General features: G+C 37.3%; 1 protein-coding gene across 1 annotated transcript; it reads left to right on the top strand.

Moving 5' to 3' along the window:
- The first annotated feature begins 1052 nt into the window (after window positions 1-1052).
- LOC139969973 (putative neutral sphingomyelinase) lies at window positions 1053-26772 on the top strand. The gene is made up of 7 exons (XM_071975459.1): window positions 1053-1208; window positions 10431-10527; window positions 12482-12558; window positions 16324-16507; window positions 18435-18683; window positions 19230-19488; window positions 20691-26772. The coding sequence occupies exons 1-7, from the start codon at window positions 1165-1167 to the stop codon at window positions 21089-21091; spliced, it is 1311 nt and encodes a 436-aa protein (XP_071831560.1). The 5' UTR covers window positions 1053-1164; the 3' UTR covers window positions 21092-26772.
- The last annotated feature ends 22 nt before the right edge of the window (window positions 26773-26794 follow it).

Genomic DNA, 26794 nt, shown 5'->3' with positions numbered 1-26794 from the left:
GATATGATAGTACAATTATCTGACACATGACAAATATCATTTACATATATTATAAAAAGCAAGGGCCCCAATATAGATCCTTGTGGAACCCCACAAACAACATTCATGCAATCAGAATCCGTATGAAGACAATTTGTAAATTGTTTTCTGTTTGATAAATAGCTTCTAATCCAGTCTAGTCCTGTGCCTCTTATGCCATAATGTGACAATTTCATAAACAATTCTTTCAACAACTGTCCAAGAGGGAAGGGACTATAATACCCGCCAGTGCAGTTGTTCTAAACACGATCATTTTCCTATACTGATATCATTTCAACATAGTTTGCTATGCGAACTAGTACATCCAATCCGGGCATTCGAAACCATAATAACGAGTGAACCCCCCAATACATTTTGTGACACTCATCGGCCTCGATTTCCCTAACAAGCCATTGATCATAATTTCCGCTCTTCAACTCACCCCCACTTTCATTCCACGACACCCTTAAGACCCCTCCCCTTCCTTTCATGTTTTCCATTCATAACCCACCTCCACGCTCGTCCGGTCCTAGGCTATCCCCTACTCACACCCCTCTTTTAAGTACGCATCACCCCACCACACGCCGCTCTAACTCAATGATATGACGCCCTTCTCTTTCTGAACAAATATGGTCCACAACAAGTTGAGTCAAAAACCAAAAATATATATATAAAGGAAATTTATGTCACTATTTCCTCGTGCCCCCTTGACTTCTGGGATAACTGTGCAACTGATATCCCTCTATATTGGGCTGGTCACAATAATGGTACATCACCTACCTTTATATAAGCATGTTCCATTTTCCTTTTACAAAACTTTGATATTTGGGTTCAACTCATGAATTTTATCCAGGTACTCAGTTTTTTTTCCCCGTGATTTGAAGCCACGTTTAGCCGTGAAATGATACTCATACGTCACCAAGCGCCTTGAAACTTTTCAGTTCAATCTTTGTGTAAGGGCGCCGTTACTTTATTTTTTACTTCCTTTGTAATAGGAAGTCGGAGTGAGTTACGTAGGACGTGTCTGAAGTCCGTTACATATTCTACACTATATACGTACAGTACTGTTCGTGTCGGTGCAGTCTGATCTTCTAAGGCCGCTTAGGTGTACACTACTAAGAACAACTACTACAGAAATACACCAAAATGCCGGAACCTTTACAAGTAAAAGCATTAACTCTGAATTGCTGGTGAGTACTTAATTTTACTTCAGGATGTCGGATATTATCACATTCTTATGTCATTTCTCACTAGTAAGAACGTATTTTATGTGTTCTGTATGGACTGATTGTGTACAGACTACACTAAGCCTATATCGGGCCTCAATCGATACAGAGATCGCAGTTCGTCATTCATTGTCTAGGCTACTACCTGATGGCACCTTGTGCAAAGTGGTATCGTCCAATCGCCGATTATTTGTTATCGAATATCATTTGAAGTAACATAAATATATTATAATATTCAAATAAGATGTCCGATATTTCCCTTTGCGAGGCGGGAAATATCATTTTCCCGAACAATGTAACGATGCCTTGAGTAATTGACGGGTACCATTTTCTTTTTGGGTGGAGTTCGTGACCCCGCAAATCAGCTGATTCTCCACACGTTTACCATGTGTATGTTGTATCTTCCCTCAACAGTAAAGCTAATAGCGTTACAATTTACTTTTGTATGCGCAGTTGGATTATAATCAGGGCTTTTGTTGGCATAACGGATCTGGAAAGATACAACCGAAGATTATTGTAAGCTCTATCAGCCGAGTGACTTAAAAGTTCTTTCAGAACTGCTGAAATCAAATTTCTCAGTTAATTCATTTACCCAGATGCAAAGATGAACAGTACATTTTTGTACAGAGAACAATACTGTAGTGCAGGTTTAAAAGTACTACTTTTAGGACAAACAATAAGAAGTGTCACACTTGCCCTGAAAAATTATCAGGATAAGATTTTTGATGGAAGATATTTCATGACAAGTACTTGTAGCAACAGGAACTTTTAATCACATCTTGGAATGAACAATACAGTACTGTACGTAATTACAGCTGAAGTAGTGACAGTTTTCTACAAACCAACTTACAGGGACAGAACAGATGTACTGTATGCAGGATTTTCCTTAAAGGGGGAGGCATGAGCCTTGGATCATGAGGCTGATTTCACATGTACAATGAGGGGTCTGGGACTGGGAGCATCCTTCAATACTGCAGACAAAAACAATCCCCCCCACCCCCTCCCCACCCCCAATGACCCTCTCCAGGACTCTTCTTCCCAATTGCACCATTCCGTATTCATGCATGTACAACTCCTGAAGAGAAAAACAAAAGAAAAATTATAAAATCTACTTAGTATACAGTTTTTGTGTGTGGTTCAAAATGGGGATGTGAGAGGGTGGAGTGGGGTGCAATCCCCTACCCTACCTCAGTTCCACTCCTAACTTAATATACGTATATTGTTTACCATGTTACATTTTTGCCATATTTTTTTTAAATGTTGCAAATTATCGATTGATAATTTTAACTACAACGCATCCTCCTATAAGTTGCAGACGTGTGCATACTGCCTTTAGTGAGTTAAATACATGGTCTATATAGCCATTAGATTCCTAAAAAAACAAACAATTGTCATTCAATAAAACACCACAATATTCACAAATCAGAAGCACATTCATGGTCAGTGCACTGTATGCAAGTTGTACTATACTCTGGTTGAGTAAAAAGATTCTTATCCATTTTTAACACATGAACATGTTTCAATATTGACATAGTGTAGTCATTTAGAAATACAGGGACAAGGTCTTTCAGAAGCATGAAGCTAAACAGTGTCAAACTTAACACAGGTCAACGTAACGTTAAGTTTACTGTTACATGCACTCAGATGCCTCAGTGCAGTTTAAAGGCATTGAAGACTCGCACACAAAGACATATCTCATGCGGGTAATCTGACCTAGTTTCGATTGAGGTGTAACAGAAGTGTTTGACACCACCATAGATCCCAGAAAATACACACATATCTTGCTACCGTTGGTATTTAGACACTAGGGCACAGTCAATACATGCAGCTACGGTCAATACCCACAGCACAGTGTACAGTACAGTGATGGACATCTCAGGTCTAGATAAAAGATAACAAGGTATCACGTTTCTTTACTGTCTGCATTTTGTAGCAAAAAACTTCACTTGCAAGCAACAGAAAGTTAACTTATTCAGAGCGCGGCACACGGTTTGGGGCGAGTCGCCAATGCCTTTAATTAGCGTACACAAAACATGTAGTTCTATAGATCCACAGTTGCAGGCCTACTTATCTAATTATCAGATTAATTATTTTTCCAAAATATTGCTGGTTATAAAATATTATGTACTGCATTATGTACTGCATTATTTTGTTGTGGCAACTGTGCACAGTTATTTTGTATAATTTCTCTGCAAGTACAGGCCTACACCTTAGCCTACTACAGTTAGTGTACAGAGATACTGTGTAGTCTGCAAAGATTAATTTTCACTATTAATTATGACTGTTGCACAGTTCCGGACCAATCACAAGCCTTGACCACCCTCAACTCGACCGTTGTGAGCCCCGCACATTTGACCGACTGAATGTGTAAATAGCGCCACAACGACCTGTAAACGATTGTACAGTACAGTAGCTTATTTACAGTAGGTTGCATGATAAGGTATTATCCATGGATGATTGGTTACATAAATTTGTGAGAACATTCCAGTTTACATCTGCAGTTTCAGATTTGAACCAAGTACACACTCCCGACAGACCGTCAGGAAAACACTGTACATAGCTACTGTATGCTCAGTTTCCCGACTGAAGCCGATGTGATTCACAGTAAGACTGGCAAATTCTTGATCAGTGCTTAACCCACGCACACTGTCTGCAAGATTATTTATAAATTTTTCCAATTAATGATTGTGACAATGATTGAGTCTGGTTGTGATCAGGTGGGCAGTGTGTCTTTAATTGGCCAGCACTCAGTATTTTAGCACATTAAAGTGTTAGAGTAAGTACAGTACAGTATGTCCCTGGGGGTTCTAACCATCCACATTTTTCACAGATATTGAGAAAAGTTCAATCCAAACTTAGACAAATTTGACTGTAAATGTTACATGGATGAAGAATTGCAAACAGGCCTCCATGGTGTCCTTAACAATATCTGCGATGGTTGGAACAAAAGTGATACAGTACTTGGTGAAATTTGACTTTCGCAGCATACTTTGGACAAAAAATTCCAAAAATTAAACACAAGTTTTAAGCTCTACAACATGATCGACAGTTGTAGACATACAGTACTTGTGCCGTACGTGCCAGCCTGTAAAGGGGCTGAGATATGTTTCATACAAAATTGTTATATTACTGTATACTGTATATGCATATATAGATCTGTACATTCATGTATCAATATAGAACATTTTTTATTCTTGAATAATGCTCATTTAAATTAAATAATAAACTTAAAAGAAAAAAAAAAAAAAAAAAAAATTGGCATTTAATTTTCTTTACATGTAAGTTTAAACAGGATACATACTGTACTGTAAGTACAGTATAGGCTATAATAATTGTGTTCGTATACGTTTATGTATGGTAGGCCTACAGTATAGGTTTCTGCACATCTATACAGTAATTGACTTATAAGTGTGCGCCATTATTCAGACTGCAGACTGTTTCCACCGTACTGCATGTTTAAAGACTGTACGTGTATAAAACTTGCCCACATTTAGCTTAGAACTATTCATCCACAAAGATGGAAAATTAAGAAATTTAGATACTGTACATATGGCTAACCGGCCTAACCCACATGCTTTTCTACAGTACTGTAGCTCTGTGGAACACCAACTTCCCTACTTTTACATAGCTTCTTGTATGTCCACCTGGGATGGGAAATTCAAATCTGGCCAAATTTAGCTACTGTATAAATAAGTGGAATAGCAACTAACAGCCATAATTTGCATTGATCTGGAGGCACTAGGAAATGGCATATATCTAATAATTCCTGAGTATGGTAAATCCTGCATAAATACCTATATCTGAGTAAAACAACTAAGTACTGTATCTATAAAGTACATTGAACATTTTATAATAAATTCTGTTATGTATGGAGTCAGTTCGTGATAGGCCAAACAGCCTAACCGCTCTGTATATGAAGATGGACCGAACATTCATTGTCTAATTTATTCTCCCTCAATAACATGTAATAATCTTATAAGTAGAGTACACACCAGCAGGTTGGAATGTATAATCATGGATTTATAATTAGGTTATGAATATATTCATAACAGTCTTAAGTAACAGATAGGATTTGACAAACTGTATTCCCCAGTATGATAGATCTGTGTATCTAAGACACAGTTGGTCTGATGTTTCTGAAGTAGTAGAAACTTGTACCGTATTATAGTGTGTGTATTAAAAACCATACACATGAAGACAGTACTATACAGTACTGTACATATTTGCAGTACTGTGCAAGTGTGCATAGCAATCTACAGTACTGTCTAAATGGATGACTGAACAGGCAAGATGGTCATTTACAGGGCATAATTTATCCAGAGTCGCATCGCAAAAAGCTATACAAAAACGGTTAAGTTGCTGTATACATACTGTATGTTAGGATATAACGGTTTTCTATGCATAGTAATCATTGAGTGAAAAATTCAGAATCGTTGAAAAATGCTACAGGTACATGGAAAATTTGAATACTCAATGATTCCCTGGGATAGAGATGATCTGCTTGCAATAATGATATTCGTACAGCCAGTCCTGTTTACAGTATAGCATTGTGCATGTCACATGTAGCTATATCATTATCATCAATCTATACCAAAATATTTAGGGCTTAGAATTGATCAAGCAAGCAAGAGGGGGGGGGGGATGGGGGATCTTCCAGGATTCTTGGGAGGTGGCACGTCCCGTGTCACTGCCAGCTGGGTTGATGAATCTGACACCCATACAGTACTGTATTTAAGGGGTTTGAGGGTCCTTAGCCCAGAACACAAGTTTACAGAAATTTAGACGTGAAGTGCTTTTGCATTCTGAGGCATATTAATTTTATGGTTATGCATGAGTTCTATATTGAGACGTACATGCAAGGTTGTGCTAATAATAATTAACTACTTTATAGTTTTTGTTCTGGGGTGAAAAGGAGTGGGGATGTACCCACGTACCCCACCCCACCCAAACCCCACCCCCATGGGTCCATGCCTGTCAAATATACAACTGACAGAAGACATTGACAGTACTACATAGTTGTGTTAATTCACCTACATGGTACTGACTGTACTGAACATGATGTATAGCATTTGTGTTGTAAAACTTATACACCAAGTTTCCTTATTCAGCAATCAGCCATATTTACTTCTTTACTTCCTTACTGTACATATAGGATCTGGAAAATAAACAGTCCTGAATCAAGAAATTGAACAATCATTGTGATCCGTTCACATACAAAAGACATGCATGTTATAATGCTGGTAACTTTGTACGTATCTAGTTGCATGTACACACAATTTATGTACTCGGTATATATACCAATGTCAGCTCAGTTACAAATGACCTACATTTGAGATAGCTCTCAGGCAGTATCAGCTGGCCCGTAAGTGCCAACTCATACCTCGAGACTACGTACTGTACGCTGTGTCACTCACCGATTGTTTGTGTTGTTGGATTCATTTCGTTACCATATATACCACTACGCTGCGTACTGTACTTCAGACAATTTGTTGTTGTCATTGTCCCCCATTGTTATATCTCCTATAATGTCTCATTGTTATTCAGGTCAAGAGAAACTGCACAGCTTAAAAAGATTCCATAAGTTGAGGTAAACAGTTATTGTGTGGGCTGTCACTGATTAACCAATTACTTGTTACAGTAGCTGTTATATTTCCCTTTGTACAGATTGTCGTTATGGCAACCAATAGTCGAATTCCTGTATTATGTTATATAGCGACTAGTACTGTAGGATAAGATGCATGCGTAATGCTTTATCAATTTCACTCATAAAAAGGATGAAAATTCCTTTCAAAATCTTCCGTACTGTACAGTATGGTGCATGCAGTCTATCAACTTGACACACATCTCACATTTATCAAATACTGTTTTACAAAGCAAAAAATTGCCAGATCTTTAAGTAATTAGTAGTAACAATTATTCAATTAATCATAATAATACAGTATCTATAGGGCATAAATATGAAGGAACCGCCGGACGCCCAAGCCCACCACCCACTGCCCACCACCCACTGCCCACCACAGCTTCGTTTAGGATAGATCTGCCATTTATGAGCCTTTATCAAACTTTGTTTTTTCTACAATGTAAAAAGTATCATCCAGTAATGATTAATTCAAACCAGAGAGTTTATGGGAAGGGGCAGGGGAAGGGGTGGGAGAAAGGGGTGGAGAAGGGCCCCAGCCCCCAGGGAATGAAGAGGTGCAGTACATTAAAGTTATCCAGAAATAGTTTGCAGATATCTATCGTAAATCTACTCAATGTTGTGAAAATTGTTCTTAATGCAATATTTAACTAAATTATGGATATATATGGACAAGATACAAGTTAGAACCAAGTCTTTGGGAGTTTGGGGTTCCATGTCATACAGTATGCATCCAATGCAATTTCACATGCTCAATACAAATGCTGGGGGACTGATGTCTTGTCCTTTTTAAGTCAAGTTCTATACCAACTATACACATTAGAGTTGATTACAATGTAATTAATGCATAACCTTATGTATCTCTGCAACCACACATACTCCCGTTGATCTTAATGAACAAATATTTAATAAACCTCTGATCAATTCCAAACACTTATCGATATAAATCAAATCCTGTATACACACCCATTTACATAGTACTTACTGAACTTGTTTAATAGTTGCATGGTGCCACTTGGCTTGAAGGCAGATTAAATGATAATAACCTATATATATACTTCACAGTATATTCCACAGATCAGCAACATCCAACCTTTGATTGGATATTCTGTTCTGTCATCTACAAAGGCATTTTCAGCTGAAGCCCTTTGCATATGTATTTCAGTTTGTCGGCCTATCATTGTTCTAATTTGTTTACCTTTCATAATCAGTACAGCGCCACAGTAGTTCATTGTTTTCCTACTGGTGGTATTTGTTCTTGGCTTTGTTATCAATCTCTTAAACAAATAGGGTGACATTTCTTCCTCGCTAAAGTACAAACAATGCAGGTCAGCAATTTCAGGTTTGACATCGGTTGGCCTCTATTGAATTACTGTAGTTGCACAATAATTTTGTTATCTATATGAGAGCCCTTTATAATAGACATCTAGTTGTGCTTTTAAGGACCTGTCACCTTATTAATGAAGTGAACTGTAAAGTTATCACTTCAATGCATTCTCTAATTGTAGCATATTATCATATATAAACTGACAAGGCTGTGAAAGATTGCATGCATGGGAAAGGGGGTGGGGTGGGGGGGGGCATTATAAAAGAACCAGATGGTGAGGGGAGAAGGCTGAATGGGATACAGTAGATCATGGATGGCATTTGGTGTGCAAGATACTGTACCTCAGGGGAAGGGTACCTCACAGGGATGGTACAGTACCTCAGGGGGAGGGTACCTCAGGGGGAGGGTACCTCAGGGGGAGGGTACCTCAGGGGGAGGGTACCTCAGGGGCAGGGTACCTCAGGGGCAGGGTACCTCAGGGGCAGGGTACCTCAGGGACAGGGTAGCCCAGGGGGAGGGTACCCCAGGGGTAGGGTACCTCAGGAGTAGGGTACTATACCTCAGGGAGAGGGTACCTCAGGGGCAGGGTACCTTCTGGTGGAGGATACCTCAGGGGGAATGTACCTAAGGTGGTAAGGTGTAAGGTGTGATGAATAAGGGAACATAGTTGGTGATGGATTCAGTAGGATGGAGTATGGAGGTTTCAAATTTCCTAGTTGAATCAGTACATGGTTTAACCTTACTTTTATTGTACTGAATGTTGGCTGTGCAAGGAAAATTGAAATTATATTACATCACTTGTGCTGATTTCTTGTTCATACAGCAAATTGAGTCATGCGTATACATACTGTACATTTGGTTTGATTAATTAAACACCGTCACATGGACTTAATTGTTCTTTAAGAAATTTGTAAATGAGTAAAATGTACCAATACACATGGTGTGATATTGCCTGTGTCAAAGGTGAAGGCTAAGTTTACTGATTACAGCAAAACGAATGGTAAGTCAGAGAGAATGCATGGTCCAAACTATCAGATTACATTGTGTGATAAGTTTCATAAGACCTTGCAACATTGTGTGATCTGTCTTCAGATAGTATACAATTAGTGAGCACAGCAGATGATACCGTACGATGATGCAATGCCATGCCCTAAATCCACAGAGGGCTGTACAGTGCAGTACAGTACAGTATGTACAGTGCAGTGCAGTACAGTACTTACTATACTTTCTCCTAGAACACATTGCCAGATGAAAAATTACTGCCAAGGCAACATGACATGTTCACATTTTAATGAATTAATTAGCCTTGTCAGTTGCTATTTCTTCATTACAGTGTCTTTTAAAAATTGTTACCTTAAATTCTGATCTTGGATTAATTAAAATATTTTTCAGTCTTGTGCAGTACTTGTTGCTGTAGTACAATATGTATTCGTACAGTACTAGAGTATACCTGTACATACTGCAGAATGATCCATGGTTCTGTATTTATCATATGCAAGGGTAAATTGTATTAATTTGGGCCCAAGGGGTTGGATGGGCCCCATGACTAATTGTGAAACAATGCTGAGAAAATACACCAGGAGACGTGTTTGTAAGTTTTAAATACCGGTGCAGACAGTAGATATTAAAACAACATAGGGCCGAAGAAATATCACAAGTTCATTGTTTTTGTGTGTGTGTGAATTTTCAATTCAAAAAGTAAGTACAACTTACACTTTACTTAGTTGAGGTACTGTACATACATAGTTTTCTGATGAACAGTATGGAATGTGAAAGTCTAGGAATAGCCAACTAACTGACCTTTTCTAGATGTATGTGAAACAAAGCTTATTGAAAGTGCATACAGTACATGGTCTACAGTATTTGTACAAATTAGGCTATAGTATTTCATAATAAGTTTAAATTTACAATCACTAACACCAATCAAATTTACTGTACTTGTGCATATATAACATGTATCAAGTATTATTTTACTAGTAAGGTGTACCACAACATGTGCAGCTTGTTGAGATTAATTACCGAAATCGATAATGAGAACATGTATAGAAGTTCAAAGTGTCACATGAGGTCACCACACCCACACTACAGTAAACAGTTGTCACAGTTCATGGCTTTATCTCTACCCCAGACCCCCATCCCCCTCCCCCACCTCCTAATCCGTGGGTCATGTTTTAGTAGATTTTGTTAAATATTAATTATGTATCTTGTTGGTTTTTTACAGGGGTCTATGGATGATCAGTCAGAAACGAAGAGAACGAATTGAAGCCCTCGCTGTAGAACTGAAGAAGGGACGCTGGGATATCGTCTCTATAGAAGAGGTAAGACCACACATAATAAATCCCAGACTGTATGGTAAATTAATGTGGGCCAAAGCATGCAAGCAAACTTGTAATTAATAAATAAGTTTGATTGCATGCTTTGGCCACACACAGAGCTCTAGACAGTAAGCACAGAGCTGGTATACCTAGATTGCATGTACTGATTGTATGTTAAAGCAAATGCTGTATAGCTTGACATGAAGGTCAAAGACAGTGACTAAATGCAAAAAAATGTAATTCCATGCTTGATATTACAAATTTACTTTTTGGCTACAATGTCACACTTTTGTACCTCTCTAGTGTGGAAATGCCCATCATTTATATAATTATTTATTTGTATAATTTCAAAATTATGTATAGCAGGGAAGGTTAGGGTGGTGGGGAGTGGGAGGGCAATGGGGAGGGGTTAGTTAGGTTGTGGGGTGGATGGGGATGTTACAGACTTGGCCCACAGCAATAATGTTCATTTTAATTTCAGTTCTCTCAATCAGAACATTCAGTCTAGAGGGAGAGGGGTGGGGGGGGGGAGAGTTTGATATTGGGGAGGAATTGGAGTAAGTGGTATGGGTAATTTGAGAGGGTAGCAGGGGAGGAGGAGAGGGAGGTGGTAGGGAGCAGTTGGTGTGTTTTTCGCCAAGTACCTAGGTGGAATTCTTTTAACTAGTAATATTGCACCCTACTTTGTACAGTATAGTACTGTATGTACAGTACTGACATAGTATTTGAAGCAACACTATAAAAAGAGAAATTATAGAGAAGCAATTTAAAATGAAAAGAAATATATACTGTTTATTTTGGTGAGTATGTAATTTACCACTAGTGTTGACACAATGGCTCCTGTAGTGACCTGTATTGTAATAGGCTCAATGCTTACATTGTTATTGCTGGTATCATGTTGGTCATGTGGTCTACCATACCAATAGTACTATACAAGATAATAGCTGACCTCAATTTACTTTCTTTGTGTGTTATGATGAATTGTCATTGTGCCCATGCCCCCCCCTGCCCCCCCCCCCCACGTGGTTTAAATAATAGAATTCTTTGACATGAAGTGCAGACAATTTTTATGAGTCATAATGTCTGGTAAATTTTATGTATAATTTTAAATATTCAAACTAGATAGGATTGTTGTAGCTAATGTGGTTTTCTACCTATGTTTAAATTGAGTGTATTATGTTTTATCCACGCATGAATTCATTATGTGGTTGTTAAGGTGACAAGGTTGTGAGCTCACTCTCTACAGTAAATACTGCTATATGAAGGCTCTAATATTTGGCATGGAATTTGACTTCACATTTCCATGACTCATTGTCACATGTCAGGGTATACAATGAAAGAAGCAAAAAAAAAAAGACCTAGGGGAAAAAACAAGATCAGAAGATTGGAGGATTAAAACTTTCTCAGAAATGAAACTTGACTAATGTTCAGTATGTGTAAATTTGTCTGGACAATGGGAGCGGACGTGAAGTTCATTCATAGTTCATTCATAGAGATGGTACAGTGCACCAAACAAATTAGAACAGATTTCAAACTTAATTTCCGCTTCAATTTCAATGACCTGGTTCGGGGATGCGGTTTGCTTTGTGTTTCGTACGGACCCGTGGGGTGTTACAAGTTGCTTAAATTAATATATTTCATGTTCAAAATAAAACCAAAACTGTTAGCAAACTGCTTTTAAATCCACTAAAGAACCTACATGTATTAAAGTAAATGTGTAAAAGTAAGTGGGCCTGACGTTTCCATCCTAGCAGGATCGACTTGTCATTCAGCCTCTGTCAAAGAAGATCCTGCTTGGATCGAAACGTCAGGCCCCTCCCACTTTTACACATATTTCATGTTCACAATTTTTCTGTGGTTGAATTTTGTCTCTCTGATTTTGCCTGTTCCTTTATCAAACCCGTTTAACGAATGTTTTCTAATCAGATTTTGTCTTCCTCATTCCTCTTCCTCCTAGCTTTGGGTTCGGGACGACTTTGAACACATAAAACAAGCGTGCGAAGATGTGCTTCCGTACGCCCACGACTTCGCTGGGTGAGTTTTTTTTTGGTAATCTTTGTTTATCATAAAGCAGAGTGGTCATAGTAAGGTAAATACAGTAGATGCATTCATTAATTTATAAATTATATTTTTAAAGATCATTAAATAGTATATGCTGTCCATAGACATTCACTCTAATTAAAATATTACCGATATTAACCAATAACCAATCAAGGTTTATCAAGCGACCTTCGATGGGCCATGTGGACATTTATACGGTTAAAATGCGTCCACAGGGAATTTTGTGTCTTAAGCAGGGTCGCCATCTTTTCTGGTAGAATTTAGAGGCCAGATTGGGTGAAGAGATTTATGCCAGATATGAAGTACCTGTTATTTTATGACAAATTGACCAGAGGGCTTTATATAGGGCTGGGAATTGTGTGGGTTTGCAATTTGTTGTAGTTGGGAAGTCTTTTAAGGAGTCAAACTTGGTTTAAAAAAAAAAAAAACCAATCCAATGTTGCTGAAATCAATGTTTTTTTGGGAGAATTTAAGAATTCTCAGCTACTATTTCACTCAATTGTGCAGGCCATTCAAAAATCCCCCCCCCCCCATACATAGAAGCCAAAATGCTGTTTCAAGACTAGACATTTCATTTTCCTTCGGCCAGTGAAATTTGAAGCAAAAAAAAAGGTGTCACATCTAGCATTTAAATATAACTGGCAATGCTGCTTGCAAGTATGTAATGCTGAGCTGCAGGTGTACCTGTAACTGATGAATGGAGGTAACAGTACCCTGAAGTAAGTATACACTCAGGGAAGGTTTCATAAATTTGCTGGTACCTAAGCTTGGTTAGTTGTTGCATTTTGCACTGTGGTACTTTGTGAAAGCCTTTGTGGAATAGTTTCCTGTTTTGGTTCGTCCTACCAGCTGTCTATTACAATAGCTTTTGGTATTGTTCCTCAGGCATGAGGTTTTTTCCGCGAATTCGCGGAATATCCGTGATTTCTTTTCTACCTCGGGACAAAAACTATTATCCTAACACACTGAAACATACACAAACTGGAGCCTCTACCGCATTTTTTGGAAAAATTCCGTGATCTATTTTTTACCCCAGGCTCATCCCTGGTTCCTTGTTTCTCTAACTTTGCAGTAGTTCACTAAAATGAGGCCCCCCCTTCTCCGCTCCCATTGTGCAATCATGTCAATTCATTGAGGTTGGATTTCCTGGAGATTAGTTTGAGGAAGGCCAGGCAGCGAATATTTTTTTCCCAAACTGAACTGACACTGAAATTATTTCCTCGATTCTGATTGGTTATCAGCGAGCACGTGATATACTTTAGTTTTCAACATGGATCCTCCATAATCTGTCGATATCAGTATGATCAACACAATCAAATTCAAGATATTAACATTAGCAACCTTCCAGAACTTTTAGTAGGTATATTTGAACGAAAGTATAGAGTGAAGCAACTATTCCCAACTACTGCGCCCATTATAGGCAGTCCTCGATCGTTTGTTTACTCGCTTGACTCCGCTCTACACAGCACATACATGTAATGTAGCCTATTGTATTGTGTATAGTATACAACACAATAAAACACAGTGCGTTTGTAATTGTATACATGTAGCCGATGTACATATGTACCGTGGTGTTTGGTTGCCATACTTTTAGTTTTATAATCATAAATTCAAAATGTATTCAGTCAATGAATCATGATAGGCCTAGTCGAATATGTAGTGGCCATGAAGACGCGCGAGCGAGTGTGTGTCAGCCAGTGAGTGTACACAAACATGGCATTTGACGATATGTCTGTGTCTTTTGACTTGTTAACTAGTTGTATATAGCATTATAACCTATACGTACGGAAACACATATGTTTACCTGCACAATTAGAAGTTCTTATACATGGTGACATAGTAGGCCTGCATTAACCGTATATACGTATTCGTACTAGTTCGAGATCTCAAATTCACTAATATAGGCCCTACCGCCCTTGCAGTAGCTCTTGATAACTGGAAGCCTCACATTGTATCTACATGTAGGCACACTTAGGCCTACATACTTTAACTTAGCCTGTATATGGCGGGATTGGTATGAGGATTGGTATGATCAACACTAACAGTGTCACATACATTCATTCATAAACGCCGACTACCATTCCGGTTTTGATCAGCCAATCAGAATCGAGGAAATAATTTCAGTGTCAGTTCAGTTTGGGAAAAAAATATTCGCGGCCAGGCAGGGGGTTGGAATATCTGCAACAAAAGACATTATAAATGGCTTTTGGTTTGTCTGCAGAACTTTTAAGTGGACAATCTTCACTTCTGAGTAGGCTATGTTTGGAGCTTACTGAACATTACTGGTGGTGCAAGTCATATCAGACTTGTCACAAGTAGTTTTTCATGTCTTAATTTGTTGAAAACTTTTCATATACACTGAAGGAACTTGATGTAAAGCTAAATAACGCTATGTCCAGCTGCAGTACAGTATGTGTTCATTATAAGTGCTTAAGTTTTTCCAGATTGTTTGGATTTACTTAAAATTCTGTGACTACAGTACCTGTCTCAATCTATCCTCACAATATAAGCACTCTTCTTATCTACAGTACGTTACCATACAGTGCATGTCTAGAACACCTGGGTATTTAAGTTATAAATAGACTTTACTCAAACTATTGCAATTTAGCAGTTTTGGAACTCAGAACTTATCTAAAAATTATGGAATACTATGGTTCCATTATATTTAAGTAAACTGCAATCTTTATACATCTTTGCAATTATTTGGCAATTTGCCCATTTTTGCATCTAAATTAGTTTCAATTTGCGGATGATTCATATTATTTTGCTACGTCCTCGTTCCTGTTTGTGATACTGGATAAATTGTTTCCTGTAGAGTAAAGATATAAGGGAAGTCTACCAATTGAGAACAATAGAAAAATTCTCACAGACTCTTTTGGTAGAATGAACGAAGTTTGAGAGGTCAATTGATGAGGGTGGTCCGGGCATTAAGGTTGTACAGTACATTGATCAAAACTTTTTACGGTTACCACCGGGGGTACCAATTAATTTAATTTTTTGCTTCCCCTTGTATCAGTCAGTCTAACTAAATCCACTTGCATCATCTACTTAACCTGTTACAATATTAAGCTTGGTAATGTTCTCTCTAGGTATGATACATATAGCAAGAGTGCTTATTTTGTATGGAGACAGGTAAGCTCTTTGCTCGTAAAGCCAAACCCAGTAATTATTTAAGGTTTTAATAAAAATGACGTACATATCATAGCTAAATATCAATTTCTGAGTTTCTCAGTACAAAAATTAACTCAGCATACTGCACATGCACCATACAGGCAGCATGTTTTAATGTGCACACTAAACATGTTCTCATTTCTTTAGTACACCCCATCCCCCCACCCTCCCCGGCCCCTATCCTACCTGAAACCTACATGACATTTGGCCCTTATACAGTATAGGCTGGTTTAAAACGTCCATCTCACTCAAGGGTTTGTGAATAGAAGGGCTCCATGTAGAGCTATAAAGTTTTTCAGATCCTGGAATATAGGTACTGTACTCATGCACGGAACAACTATTTTCCGCAGTCGATCTGTTCATGTTACAGGCATGACCTTTTTATGCGAATTTGCGGAATATCTGTGATTTCTTTTCTACCTCGGGCACAAAAAGCTATTATCCTAACACACTGTAGCATACGCAAACTGGAGCCTTTACCGCAATTTTTGCGGTATAGGCTCCGTGATTATTTTTACCCCAGGCTCATCCCTGATGTTATTAATTTGTATTTTTTTGGTTTCACAGGGGAATGATTGGAAGTGGATGTTGCGTCTTCTCTCGTTGGCCGATCGTCGACGTAGGTTACTCTAAATTTACGCTAAATGGATTCCCCCACCGGTTAGATCACTGCGATTGGTACGGCGGTAAACTCGTTGGCATGTGTGTTATACAGAAGGATGAGTACAGGATACAAATATACACTACACATGTAAGTACTGTGTTCAGTATATGTATAGGCAGCTATCAGCAAAAATGCAGTATGTATGTACTGTAAAATATGTATAGGTAGCTATCAGCAAATATACACTACGCATGTAAGTAATGTGTACACAGTATATGTATCTATCAGCAAATATGTACTATGTATGTACTGTACAAAATAGACAGCTATCAGCAAATATGCACTATGTATGTACTGTACAATATATAGGTAGCTATCAGCAAATATACACTACACATGTAAGTAATGTGTACAGTATACATCTATCAGCAAATATGTACTATGTATGTACTGAACAATATAGACAGCTATCAGCAAATATGCAGTATGTATGTACTGTACAATATATAGACCTGTAGCTATCAGCAAATATACACTACACATGTAAGTACTAGTCTGTGTACAGTATAGGCAGCTATCAGCAAATATGCAGTATGTATACAGTATACTGTACAATATATATAGGCAGCTACAGTATCAACAAATATACAATACTGTATGTATACTGTACAATATATATAAAAAATATTCTGTAGCTATCAGCAAATATACACTGTGTATGTACTGTACAATATATAAAAATATACTGTAGCTATCAGCAAATAAACACATGTATGTACTGTACAATGTATGTATAGGTAGCTATCAGCAAATATACACATGTATGTACTGTACAATATATATGTACAGTTTAGGCAACTATCAGCAAGTGTACACTACATGTTAATACTGTTCAATATGTATGTAATTAAAAGGAAGTTTAAGGAACACTGGTGGTGTTGGAACTTGGAATGTATTATTTATTAAGTAGATAAGTTTGGGTTATGCAGTATGGTTAGATCGTCTGTACATGACAATATTGTGCACTAACCATGTAGTTATATAGTCCATAGCACAACTATTACACAGCTAGCCATGGTTATGTCAGTGTAAATAAGGGAGGCGTACAGTATTGATACTTATTACCATGGAGACCACAACAATGGTAGATTCATGCATTGGACAGGAAGGAACCTTTGCCGCATGATAGACCATGCTTAGCAAGCAGTTTTACAATTTAATAGTACAGTAGTTTCAAACACTTTCGAAGTACAGACCTAATTGTTTAATCTTACATTGGAAATGTCCATTTGTGTGAGAGAGAAGGCAATAAGAATATCAATCTAGTAGAATACTGTATATACATGACTCTGGTTATATACCAAGTCGAATATATTCTTTGTGTAGAAGAGTAAGCAATAAGAATACCAACTAAATAGAATATATCCATGAATTTGAATATAACCACCAATTCGGATATATTCAATGTGTGGAAGCTAGAGTAAGCAATAAGAATACCAACTAAGTAGAATACATCCATGAATTTGGCTACTGTATATCCACCAATTCGGATATATTCTTTGTGTGGAAGCTAGAGTAAGCAATAAGAATAACAACTAAATAGAATATATCCATGAATTTGAATATAACCACCAATTCGGATATATTCTTTGTGTGGAAGCTAGAGTTTAAGCAATAAGAATAACAACTAAATAGAATATATCCATGAATTTGAATATAACCACCAATTCGGATATATTCTTTGTGTGGAAGCTAGAGTTTAAGCAATAAGAATACCAACTAAATAGAATATATCCATGAATTTGAATATAACCACCAATTCGGATATATTCAATGTGTGGAAGCTAGAGTTTAAGCAATAAGAATAACAACTAAATAGAATATATCCATGAATTTGAATATACAGTAACCACCAATTCGGATATATTCTTTGTGTGGAAGCTAGAGTAAGCAATAAGAATACCAACTACAGTAAGTAGAATATATCCATGGATTTGGCTATATCCACTAAGTGGGATATATTCCTATATACCATAGCCATCTTTCTGAATCAATTCCTCTCCTTTCCCTGTAGATGCACGCTATGTACGCACCATCCCATCAACCAGCCAAAGACCAGTATTCTAGTCACCGAATCACACAGAGCTACGAGCTCAGCGAATACGCCCGCCAGACGTCGGCAGATGCTGACCTGGTCCTGGTGATGGGCGACCTCAACTCCGAGCCGCATTCCTTGTCCTTCAAAGTCATCCACAAGAACAGCGACGTTCTCGATTCCTGGGAGACGAGGCTTAACAAAGACGAAAAGTTTGACATCTTATCTGTAAGCTTTCCTCCATTTTGCTTACATGTGTTTTTTAATCCTGCATGTATTTAAGAGGTCTGCAGTATTTCGGTGGCAGGTGTTTAGGGGGGAGGGGGGTTGTGGGCGGGAATTGACATCTGATAAGACCACTGTAATTTCCCATTCAATCTCTCCCCTTTTGCCCTTCCCTATTTCCGTCAACATTGTAGTAAAATCAAAATAAAATAAAAGTGATAGCAAACTGCTTATCCACTAGAGAGCCTGTGTAGGAGAATGTGTAAAAGTAAGTTGGCCTGACGTTTTGATCCTAAAAAAAAAAAAAAAAAAAAAAAAAAGCCTTTGTTCAAAGAAGATCCTGCTAGGATCGAAACGTCAGGCCAACTTACTTTTACACAACATTGTAATACTTATGTCCCTGCTAATACTATCCGAAACCGAAACTTGTTATTCATTCAAAGTCGACAACCCACATGCACACCTCTAACACGATATAGAGCCGAGGGGTGATCTCAATAACGACAAAATTGCATTTAAACGAGTATTTCTGTCCGTTTCTCTCGACAGGAGGCGATGGGCAACACGATAGAGACCAGAGAGAACTCTCACACGGACCTGGGCCATCTCCACTATCCTATCTTCCCGAACGGCATCCGGATCGATTTCATATTGTACAAAGCCGGCAGGAACAGGACGGTGAACTGTACGGAGGCCAGGGTCGCGCTGAGTAGGAAGATCCCGGGGACGGACATGAATTACTCGGACCACAACGGTTACGAAGCGTTCTTTGAGCTCAGAGAACAGACGGAGAAAGAGAGATTGGAAGGTGAGATGTCTGTGAAACACTCTTATTGATGATCTCTTATTGATGATTGCTGTCGGTGAATTTCCAAAGAGATATTAACTTCGAGCCTTAATTTAATAAAATGTTAGCCTTCTCCAAGGCTGCTGAAAAGTGCCCTGTGCCTGTATAAAAGAAATCTACTTTCTAAAAATATCAAATTTCCTACTGTCATTTTCTCTGAATTTCATAAATTCATACAATTAAGCAATATGCTTCTACTGACGGAATGAAGGCACCCCCTTCCCCCCCCCTCCTATTTTTTTGCTACTGGCGAACAACGAAATCCATTGCATTTGAGCCAGTAAGTAGCCAGATTTTGAAGACCTGGCCTTTATAGTAAAAAGTGCATGGATCCCTTGATCTGTAAAGGTTTTCGGCACTCATTGCGAATGGTCTTTATAGAACCACAATGAATTTTTGATGTCCTTTATGAGTCTGGCTCGGACCACTGTCGACAGCTACTTTCTTTGGCCGGTTGGTACGGAAATTAACGTAGACAAAAATCCCGACCATCATTATGCAAAAAATTGTTACACTCTGAAATTTTTAATTTATTCCAAGAAACAGACCTGGGGCCACACATGTCTCCTTTTGAAATCCTAGATCGGCCCCAGGGTTCCGTATGACATCTGCTTTCCAAATATTTCAATAAATATCAAAAAATGTTGTTTTCACATATTTATCATTAACTGGCTGTATTGCATTGTAAAGGAAATGATCAACAACCATCAACAACTATCAACAACAATCAACAACTATCAACAATTATCATCAACTATGTAAAGTCATTCCAATTGAGAGAAGTAAATGGAAGATTTTTATCAAATCGGCTTTCAACGAGAGAAAGCCCCAACATGTCATTGTGTGATAGAGATAACTGTCATCAACAACAATCAACAACGATCAACAACGATCAACAACTATCAACAGCTATCAACAGCTATGAAAAGCCTTATTCCATTTGAGAGATATCACAGATGTATTGTTCTATCACATACAAGGCTGAAGACATGATCGAGTATCTTAAGTTTGACATCATCTATTTACTGTACATTTGTTTCCATTTTTAACAAAAAATTCTTTTTATACGATTTTCATTGTTTATCACAATTCTCATTTCTCGATTTTCATTGTTTATCACAATTCTCATTTCTCAAAACGTTATATTTCTTCTTTAACAACAGAGCTATCCAAAGATGAAGATTTAGAGAGTAAAATCAATGTGCTCAACGACCTCTATCAGAAGATACATACGGCTCGCATCCAGGGCCACGCGTCCAAGAAGTTTAACATTGCAGCGTTTTTGGTGGGCTTCTTTCTTCTCCTGATGATTTTCATCAGTGCCTTCTGGGATACCAGTACCCTCCGAGGTGTGATGGCCAGCATTCTAGTGTCCATGGGCTGGTTCTATTCGGCCTACAGGCTCATCTTCGTCTTTGGCACGGTCAACACGCTGCGGAACGTGGAGGACAGCATCTACTTGCGACGGGAACATTTCCTCAGGCGGGCAGAAGAATTGAAAGCCAAAAGCCGGTTCCCTACGTACGATTTAAAGACAGAGCCGATCATCGCAGAAGATGTGTGAGGGACCTGTTGTAATGATCCAAAGTGGCGTGTGAGGGACCTGTTATAATGATCCGTAGTGGCGTGTGAGGGACCTGTTATAATGAACCATAGTGGCGGTTGGGATGGTTTGAAAATGCTTTTGAGAACAAAAGGCCGAGGGGAGAATAATAAAAGGTTTGATTTAAAAACTGTATAGGCAAATCTGTAATGGCTAATGAATGAGGAAATTTCATGTCTTAGCTAGCACCAAGATCATATCGATGAACAGTCACGTTATCTTAACCAAAATATAATTCTTCCATTTAAGAATTCCCAGTCACATTCCGTGTATGTAAAACTTTACACTAGCATACATTTAAAGTGCATTGAGATGACTTTGATGTTTCTGCGGTATGTAAGACTGTGTTCTATTTATTATTATTGTTATTATATAATGAATGCCAATCAAGATGGGAAGAAGTGGACCAAATTGATACGAAAATCACCAAACTACCATGTTAGTATGGATGGATACCCTAAACCCTACTTCACTTATTAAGCAGATGTACCAGGGCATGCCATTATTTATGCAGAGGGGAAACAGGAGAGGGGGGAGGAGGGGGAGGATGGCAATGCTCCTTGACTCCTTTACAATTTGGAGTTGGATTTTAAAATGTGAATCTGGTGATGCAAACTTCCATCGAAGTGCATCAAAAGCACCCAAACTTGTCAAAAAATAACCAATCCAAGCCAGCGATTACTTCTAGGGGCTATAAAATGTTTAGAAACTCTGTTTAGTTTGAGAGTGAAAAGTTCTTACAAAAGTAATATCATATCTATAAATCAAAACAAAGTTATGTGGGGAAACAGGGTATTGCGCAGGCTCTTTATGTGTGGCCTGATTTTCATGTTAATGTATGGATTCAGGCAAACAATTCAATTATAATTTGAAAATACCAATTTAAACTTTGTGTTCTTAAGGTGAATATGATTTTTGTCAATGATGACTTGATAAATCAGATGTGGATGTTTCATCAGTGACTCGGTGGACTTAATATCAGTGACTTAATATCGTTGACTTGATATCAGTGACCTTATGGAATTGATTTTTAAGGGACTTGGAAGAATTGATATCAATGACGTGACAGACTGGATGCATGTATTTTCAGTGACTTTATGGACTAAATATCAGTGACACGACACCAGTGATACGACACCAGTGACTCGATGTCTCTGTTCCGGTGACTTGATACCAGTGACTTGATAGAGTTGATATCATTTCCTTCATAGAATTGACAAGCTTTTGAACAATGACCTGTTTGACTTGATATCAGTACCTTGGAAGACTGGATGTACTTATCATTGACTTCATAGACTTGATACCAGTGACTCCATAGACTTGATATATTTATTATGTAATGTGGTGAACCAGTCCCCGACTAAGGAGATCAGTTAAAAGTTACCTTAAATATTTTACTTTTGGGCATTTATATTTCATACAGAAGTGACAATTTGATGAGGGATAAAGGTGATTCTTTTGGGTGAGAGAGCTTGTTTAGTCAAGTACTCGTTACAGAGTTGTTGAGGTAGGCTGCAGAGGCCAAGTGATGTACCTGTTTAGTGTTAGTTGAATAATCCAAGGATCCGTCTCAGTCGTGTGGTTCGCTCCAATGTAAAGAGGGATGGAGTACAGATACGGCCAGTAAATTGAACATTCTTGTAGCAGTCAACAAATTTCTACAAGAGTTTTCACTCTGATTATATATTTGAACTTTTTTTTCCCGTCAAATCATTACATAAAAATTGTTCCGTTTTTCATCAGTAATTAGGGGGAACATTTTGCATCACTTAGTAAAGTTAAAAAAAAAATGAAAAAAAAAAAATGCAACATTCCAAATGAATTTAATCTTGGTCAAAATACGAATCCCATGGTTGATGATGGAAAATTGTTGCACTTTGATACTTGGCAAGGTGTGATGCATTGTGGGTGAACTTGAACTATGACCTGTCGTCAGGTCAATTCCTCACTTTTTGTGGAAGTTTGGTTTCAGACTTTCAGTTTGTACTGGCAAACCGCATCCCCCTTTTTTTCCATTTTTCTTTTAATGTCAATTTTGTACAGTTTTGTCCCTTATATAAACTTGTCTAAGTTCATTTTGTGATCTTAAGTGTCTATAAAACCAATGTTGTAAAGGTTGCTAGGTTTGAATTCTACAGTCCAAGTCACAATTTAAAAATTTGGTCCGATAGAAATGCTGATCGTAAATTTTGTCAAAGCTGACAATTTTTGTGTATTGTAACTGATATTATCATATTAATTATCTTTCATCGATTTTTGGCAGTTGTATCTTCTGAATCATGTTTTGTTTATTATAATTATTATTTTTTTAATCATTCTCTATTTCATTGAGGCATTTGATCCTTTTAACGTTCAGATCCTTTTTTATATTTTCTTTTTCTTTCATTTTCGAATAACCGTTGCTCAAAGATCAATACTTGCTCAAATTTTTCGAAAAATGTGCCATTTGACAATCTACGAGCAAAATTTGGAAATGTTTTCTGTGTATTTAAAAAAAACAAAAATAGTAATAATCAAATACAGTAGAAGAGCACTAAAATAAAAGAAGAGGTAAACAATGAAGAATAAGGCAAATCAAGAAAGACATTTACTGGACACTGAGAGCGGACGAACCTTTGGTCATTTTGCGCAGCAGATTCTACCCTGAGGAAATGTCGTCTCCTGTGTGTTACTTAAAAAGGGGGGGGGGTTCATGTAAATTTGTTCATTTTGGCCTTATATAGGTATAAAAGTTTGTTGGGTCATAAGCCCCAAATATGCTACAAAGTCAAATAATGGTCACACATGCTGCAACTTCATCAGACATTGGGCTGTATAATTGAACTTGCGCCGATGTCTGGGGAAATCATTCGGAGATTATTATTAAAAACCACCATGAGAGTACTCTAGAAAGGTTTTAGCAATTATTGAGAATGCTAAAAATTTGGGGCCAGTAATGTAGACTGTTAATATTTATATATACAGAATGTTAACTATTTTAAATCGATGCTAATCAGTAGATATGAAGACACATGCCATTTTCTCTCACTGCAAAAACAGTGAGTGGCGTGTTTGTCTGATCTTTTATGATTAATAATACGTGAACAATTTCCGCTGAAAACTTTAATATACACCAAAACTGCAACCTGCAGGTTTCAATCATCATTATATTTGTCTTCACTCATTTTCTACAGTTTGTAATGTTGTTTCATTTTCTCAAAATTCGTTTTTTTGAGAAAAAAAACGTTTCTGAATTGGTATAATTTTTTTTTTTTTGGTGCAATCTTCATCACAGTTTCACAAAGTTTGTTTTGAAGTTAATTTGATGCCAGGAAACACCTCGTTGAGGACATTTTATCATCTGGCCATCATCTTTTTTGACCATGGTATGAGGACCATTCTATGAGTTATAATATGGTTTAGAACCTACTGCAGTGTTGTTTAATCCATCCAAATTACTTAGTTTGAAGCAGTTGCTGGCTGGTTTTTTCCTTGAGAGAAATCACTGACCATTGCAAGGCTTTGTATTCTAACCAATGACAAATGTTTACGATTCAATTACTAAATAATGTTAAAACACTTCTTGCAAATATCACATTTGCTCCATGTCAATAATTTTTTTTTTTTTAATCTAAATTTATAGGCTTTGAATACATTAAATTCTTTTTAATGAAAATCATAAACTTCCTCATGAAAACCTCATGACAGAAGAGCCATCCAGTTATTAATTATGATATTATTTGTGTCTTGAAAAATGTGGACAAATATAAATATAGCAGTAAACTTTATAGGGACCAACATTTTATGATCTTGTATCAGAGTGATATTTACTTCTAAGCTTTGATCAGTTTTGGTTTTTAAAGTGGCGATGAAAGGAATCGAGTAGCTGAACATTTGATAAAGTATCAGAAAAGTATTAATGCCATTATTTTATATTGGTTTATTGTTTTAGTTTTGGCATGGAGAGATAAACAAACCGCTGCGTTGACCCAATTTAAGTCTAATCATCAGCGGGTCGAAGAAAGATCGTTCAAGTAACTTAGCAAACATAAGAAGCAAGCATAAGAAGAAAAGGGTGATGGGCAGAAACCACAACAGGCAGACTATTTGGGGATTCTGAATAAAAGGGTTATTTTTATTTGTTTATTTGTTAATTCATTAACACGGACAGTCATTGTAAACATTACTTATTGCTTCCCTTGTAACAATGGACCATGAAACAATGGACTCTTGTAACAATGGACCATGTTAACAATGGACTCTTGTAACAATGGAACAGTCCAAGCAGTTTTCTTTTGTTCAAAATACAATTGTTAGTATTGTTCCAGTAGACAATTGACAGTATGTTACAGAATACAATTGATGTTATTGTCTTAATTTTGAAGAAGTTATCACAGCTTCGGTTTGCTAAATTGGTACAGCCATCCCTCTAACCATTAGTCAGTTCATAAGCTATGCCCGAATAGTCATGAAAAACTGCATATGCTATAACCATGTTTTTCAATCATGAGTTTACACCTATGTATAGTATTAAAGCTATAAGTAAGTGATGGCTTGCAACTTTACCTTTGTTTCGTTAAACAAATTTATGTCAAATCTTATTCAAGAAAAAGTTCCTGCAACTAAACAAACCAGAAGCTTTTTGGCTGTAGCAGCTGGAAGATGGTGCCAATCAAATTGGGAAACATTTGCAAGTAAATGTTGGTGTATTTCATTGTGCAATACAATTTCCTTATAACCGATGGTTAATTGCCGTTATGGGTATTCATGAGAAAGTGATGAATTATTCATATATGATGACCTTTAATTAATGCAAGTCTCTATCAGAGAGAATTGAAATTGTAAAATCAATTCATAGTCTAAAGTTTGCACTGTATCTAATGCAACCTCCAAGATTAATTTACTCTGCTGCAAGCATTGGACTAATTAGTTATTTATTCATAAATATTCATAACCTGTGTGCATATTCATAGCCTAAATACACCAATTTGGGACCATTGTTTCTGTACTGTACTCGTCATGCTTCATAGCACTCGTACTGGCAGTACGAGCAGTGTGAATATCATGTGTTAGCCAAAAGAACACCAAATTTCAAACTGGACAGTCCCAAGAAGTGGGCTTTATTTATTTATTCATGATGGGTAAATATACGATTTATTTATGAATATTCATAGAGCTGCACCCTCACTTAGGAAATATCCATAGAAAATGAGAGAGAACTCTTAGTTTTAATGGCATCTCATGTACAGTTTTTCTGATTCAAAATCGTAAAGGTTTGTTGATAAGAATCCCGTTCTCAAGGTTTGTATTAATTTAGTTTCTGATCCCTTGGAGATGTCAGATAAATATGTCTTTATTGGGAAATAAATAAATTATTTACAGCAGCAGTGATATGCGGCTATTAGCATTATTATAGTAAAACGTAACAAAAACTGACATTTTGCCCATCGTTCAAAGTGAGAATAATTTTAATCTATGGCAATTTATAAAAAAGGTACAAAGCTGTAATTTTACAACTTGGTGTCAAATTTGCAATAATTCGGCTAAATAAATGCCTTTGCATTAATGTCATGCATCGGTTGTATGTTAGTATCAATGTCGTGTATGTTAAAATGTTTACACACAGTATGAATAATAAAAGCATTTTCTTTGATAAGTGGAAACCAACCAGTCTTGTATCTATTT

This window comes from Apostichopus japonicus, chromosome 1 (genome assembly GCF_037975245.1).
Source record: "Apostichopus japonicus isolate 1M-3 chromosome 1, ASM3797524v1, whole genome shotgun sequence".
Classification (NCBI taxonomy): domain Eukaryota; kingdom Metazoa; phylum Echinodermata; class Holothuroidea; order Aspidochirotida; family Stichopodidae; genus Apostichopus; species Apostichopus japonicus.
The sequence above is the reverse complement of the archived record's forward strand: the minus strand, read 5'-3'. Positions and strand labels throughout refer to the sequence as shown.

Coding starts and splice junctions, on each gene's coding strand:
- LOC139969973 (XM_071975459.1), top strand. CDS start 1,165: ATGCCGGAACCTTTACAAGTAAAAGCATTAACTCTGAATTGCTG. Junction 10,528..12,481: donor ATATCGTCTCTATAGAAGAG/GTAAGACCACAC, acceptor TCTTCCTCCTAG/CTTTGGGTTCGGGACGACTT. Junction 19,489..20,690: donor GGAGAAAGAGAGATTGGAAG/GTGAGATGTCTG, acceptor CTTTAACAACAG/AGCTATCCAAAGATGAAGAT.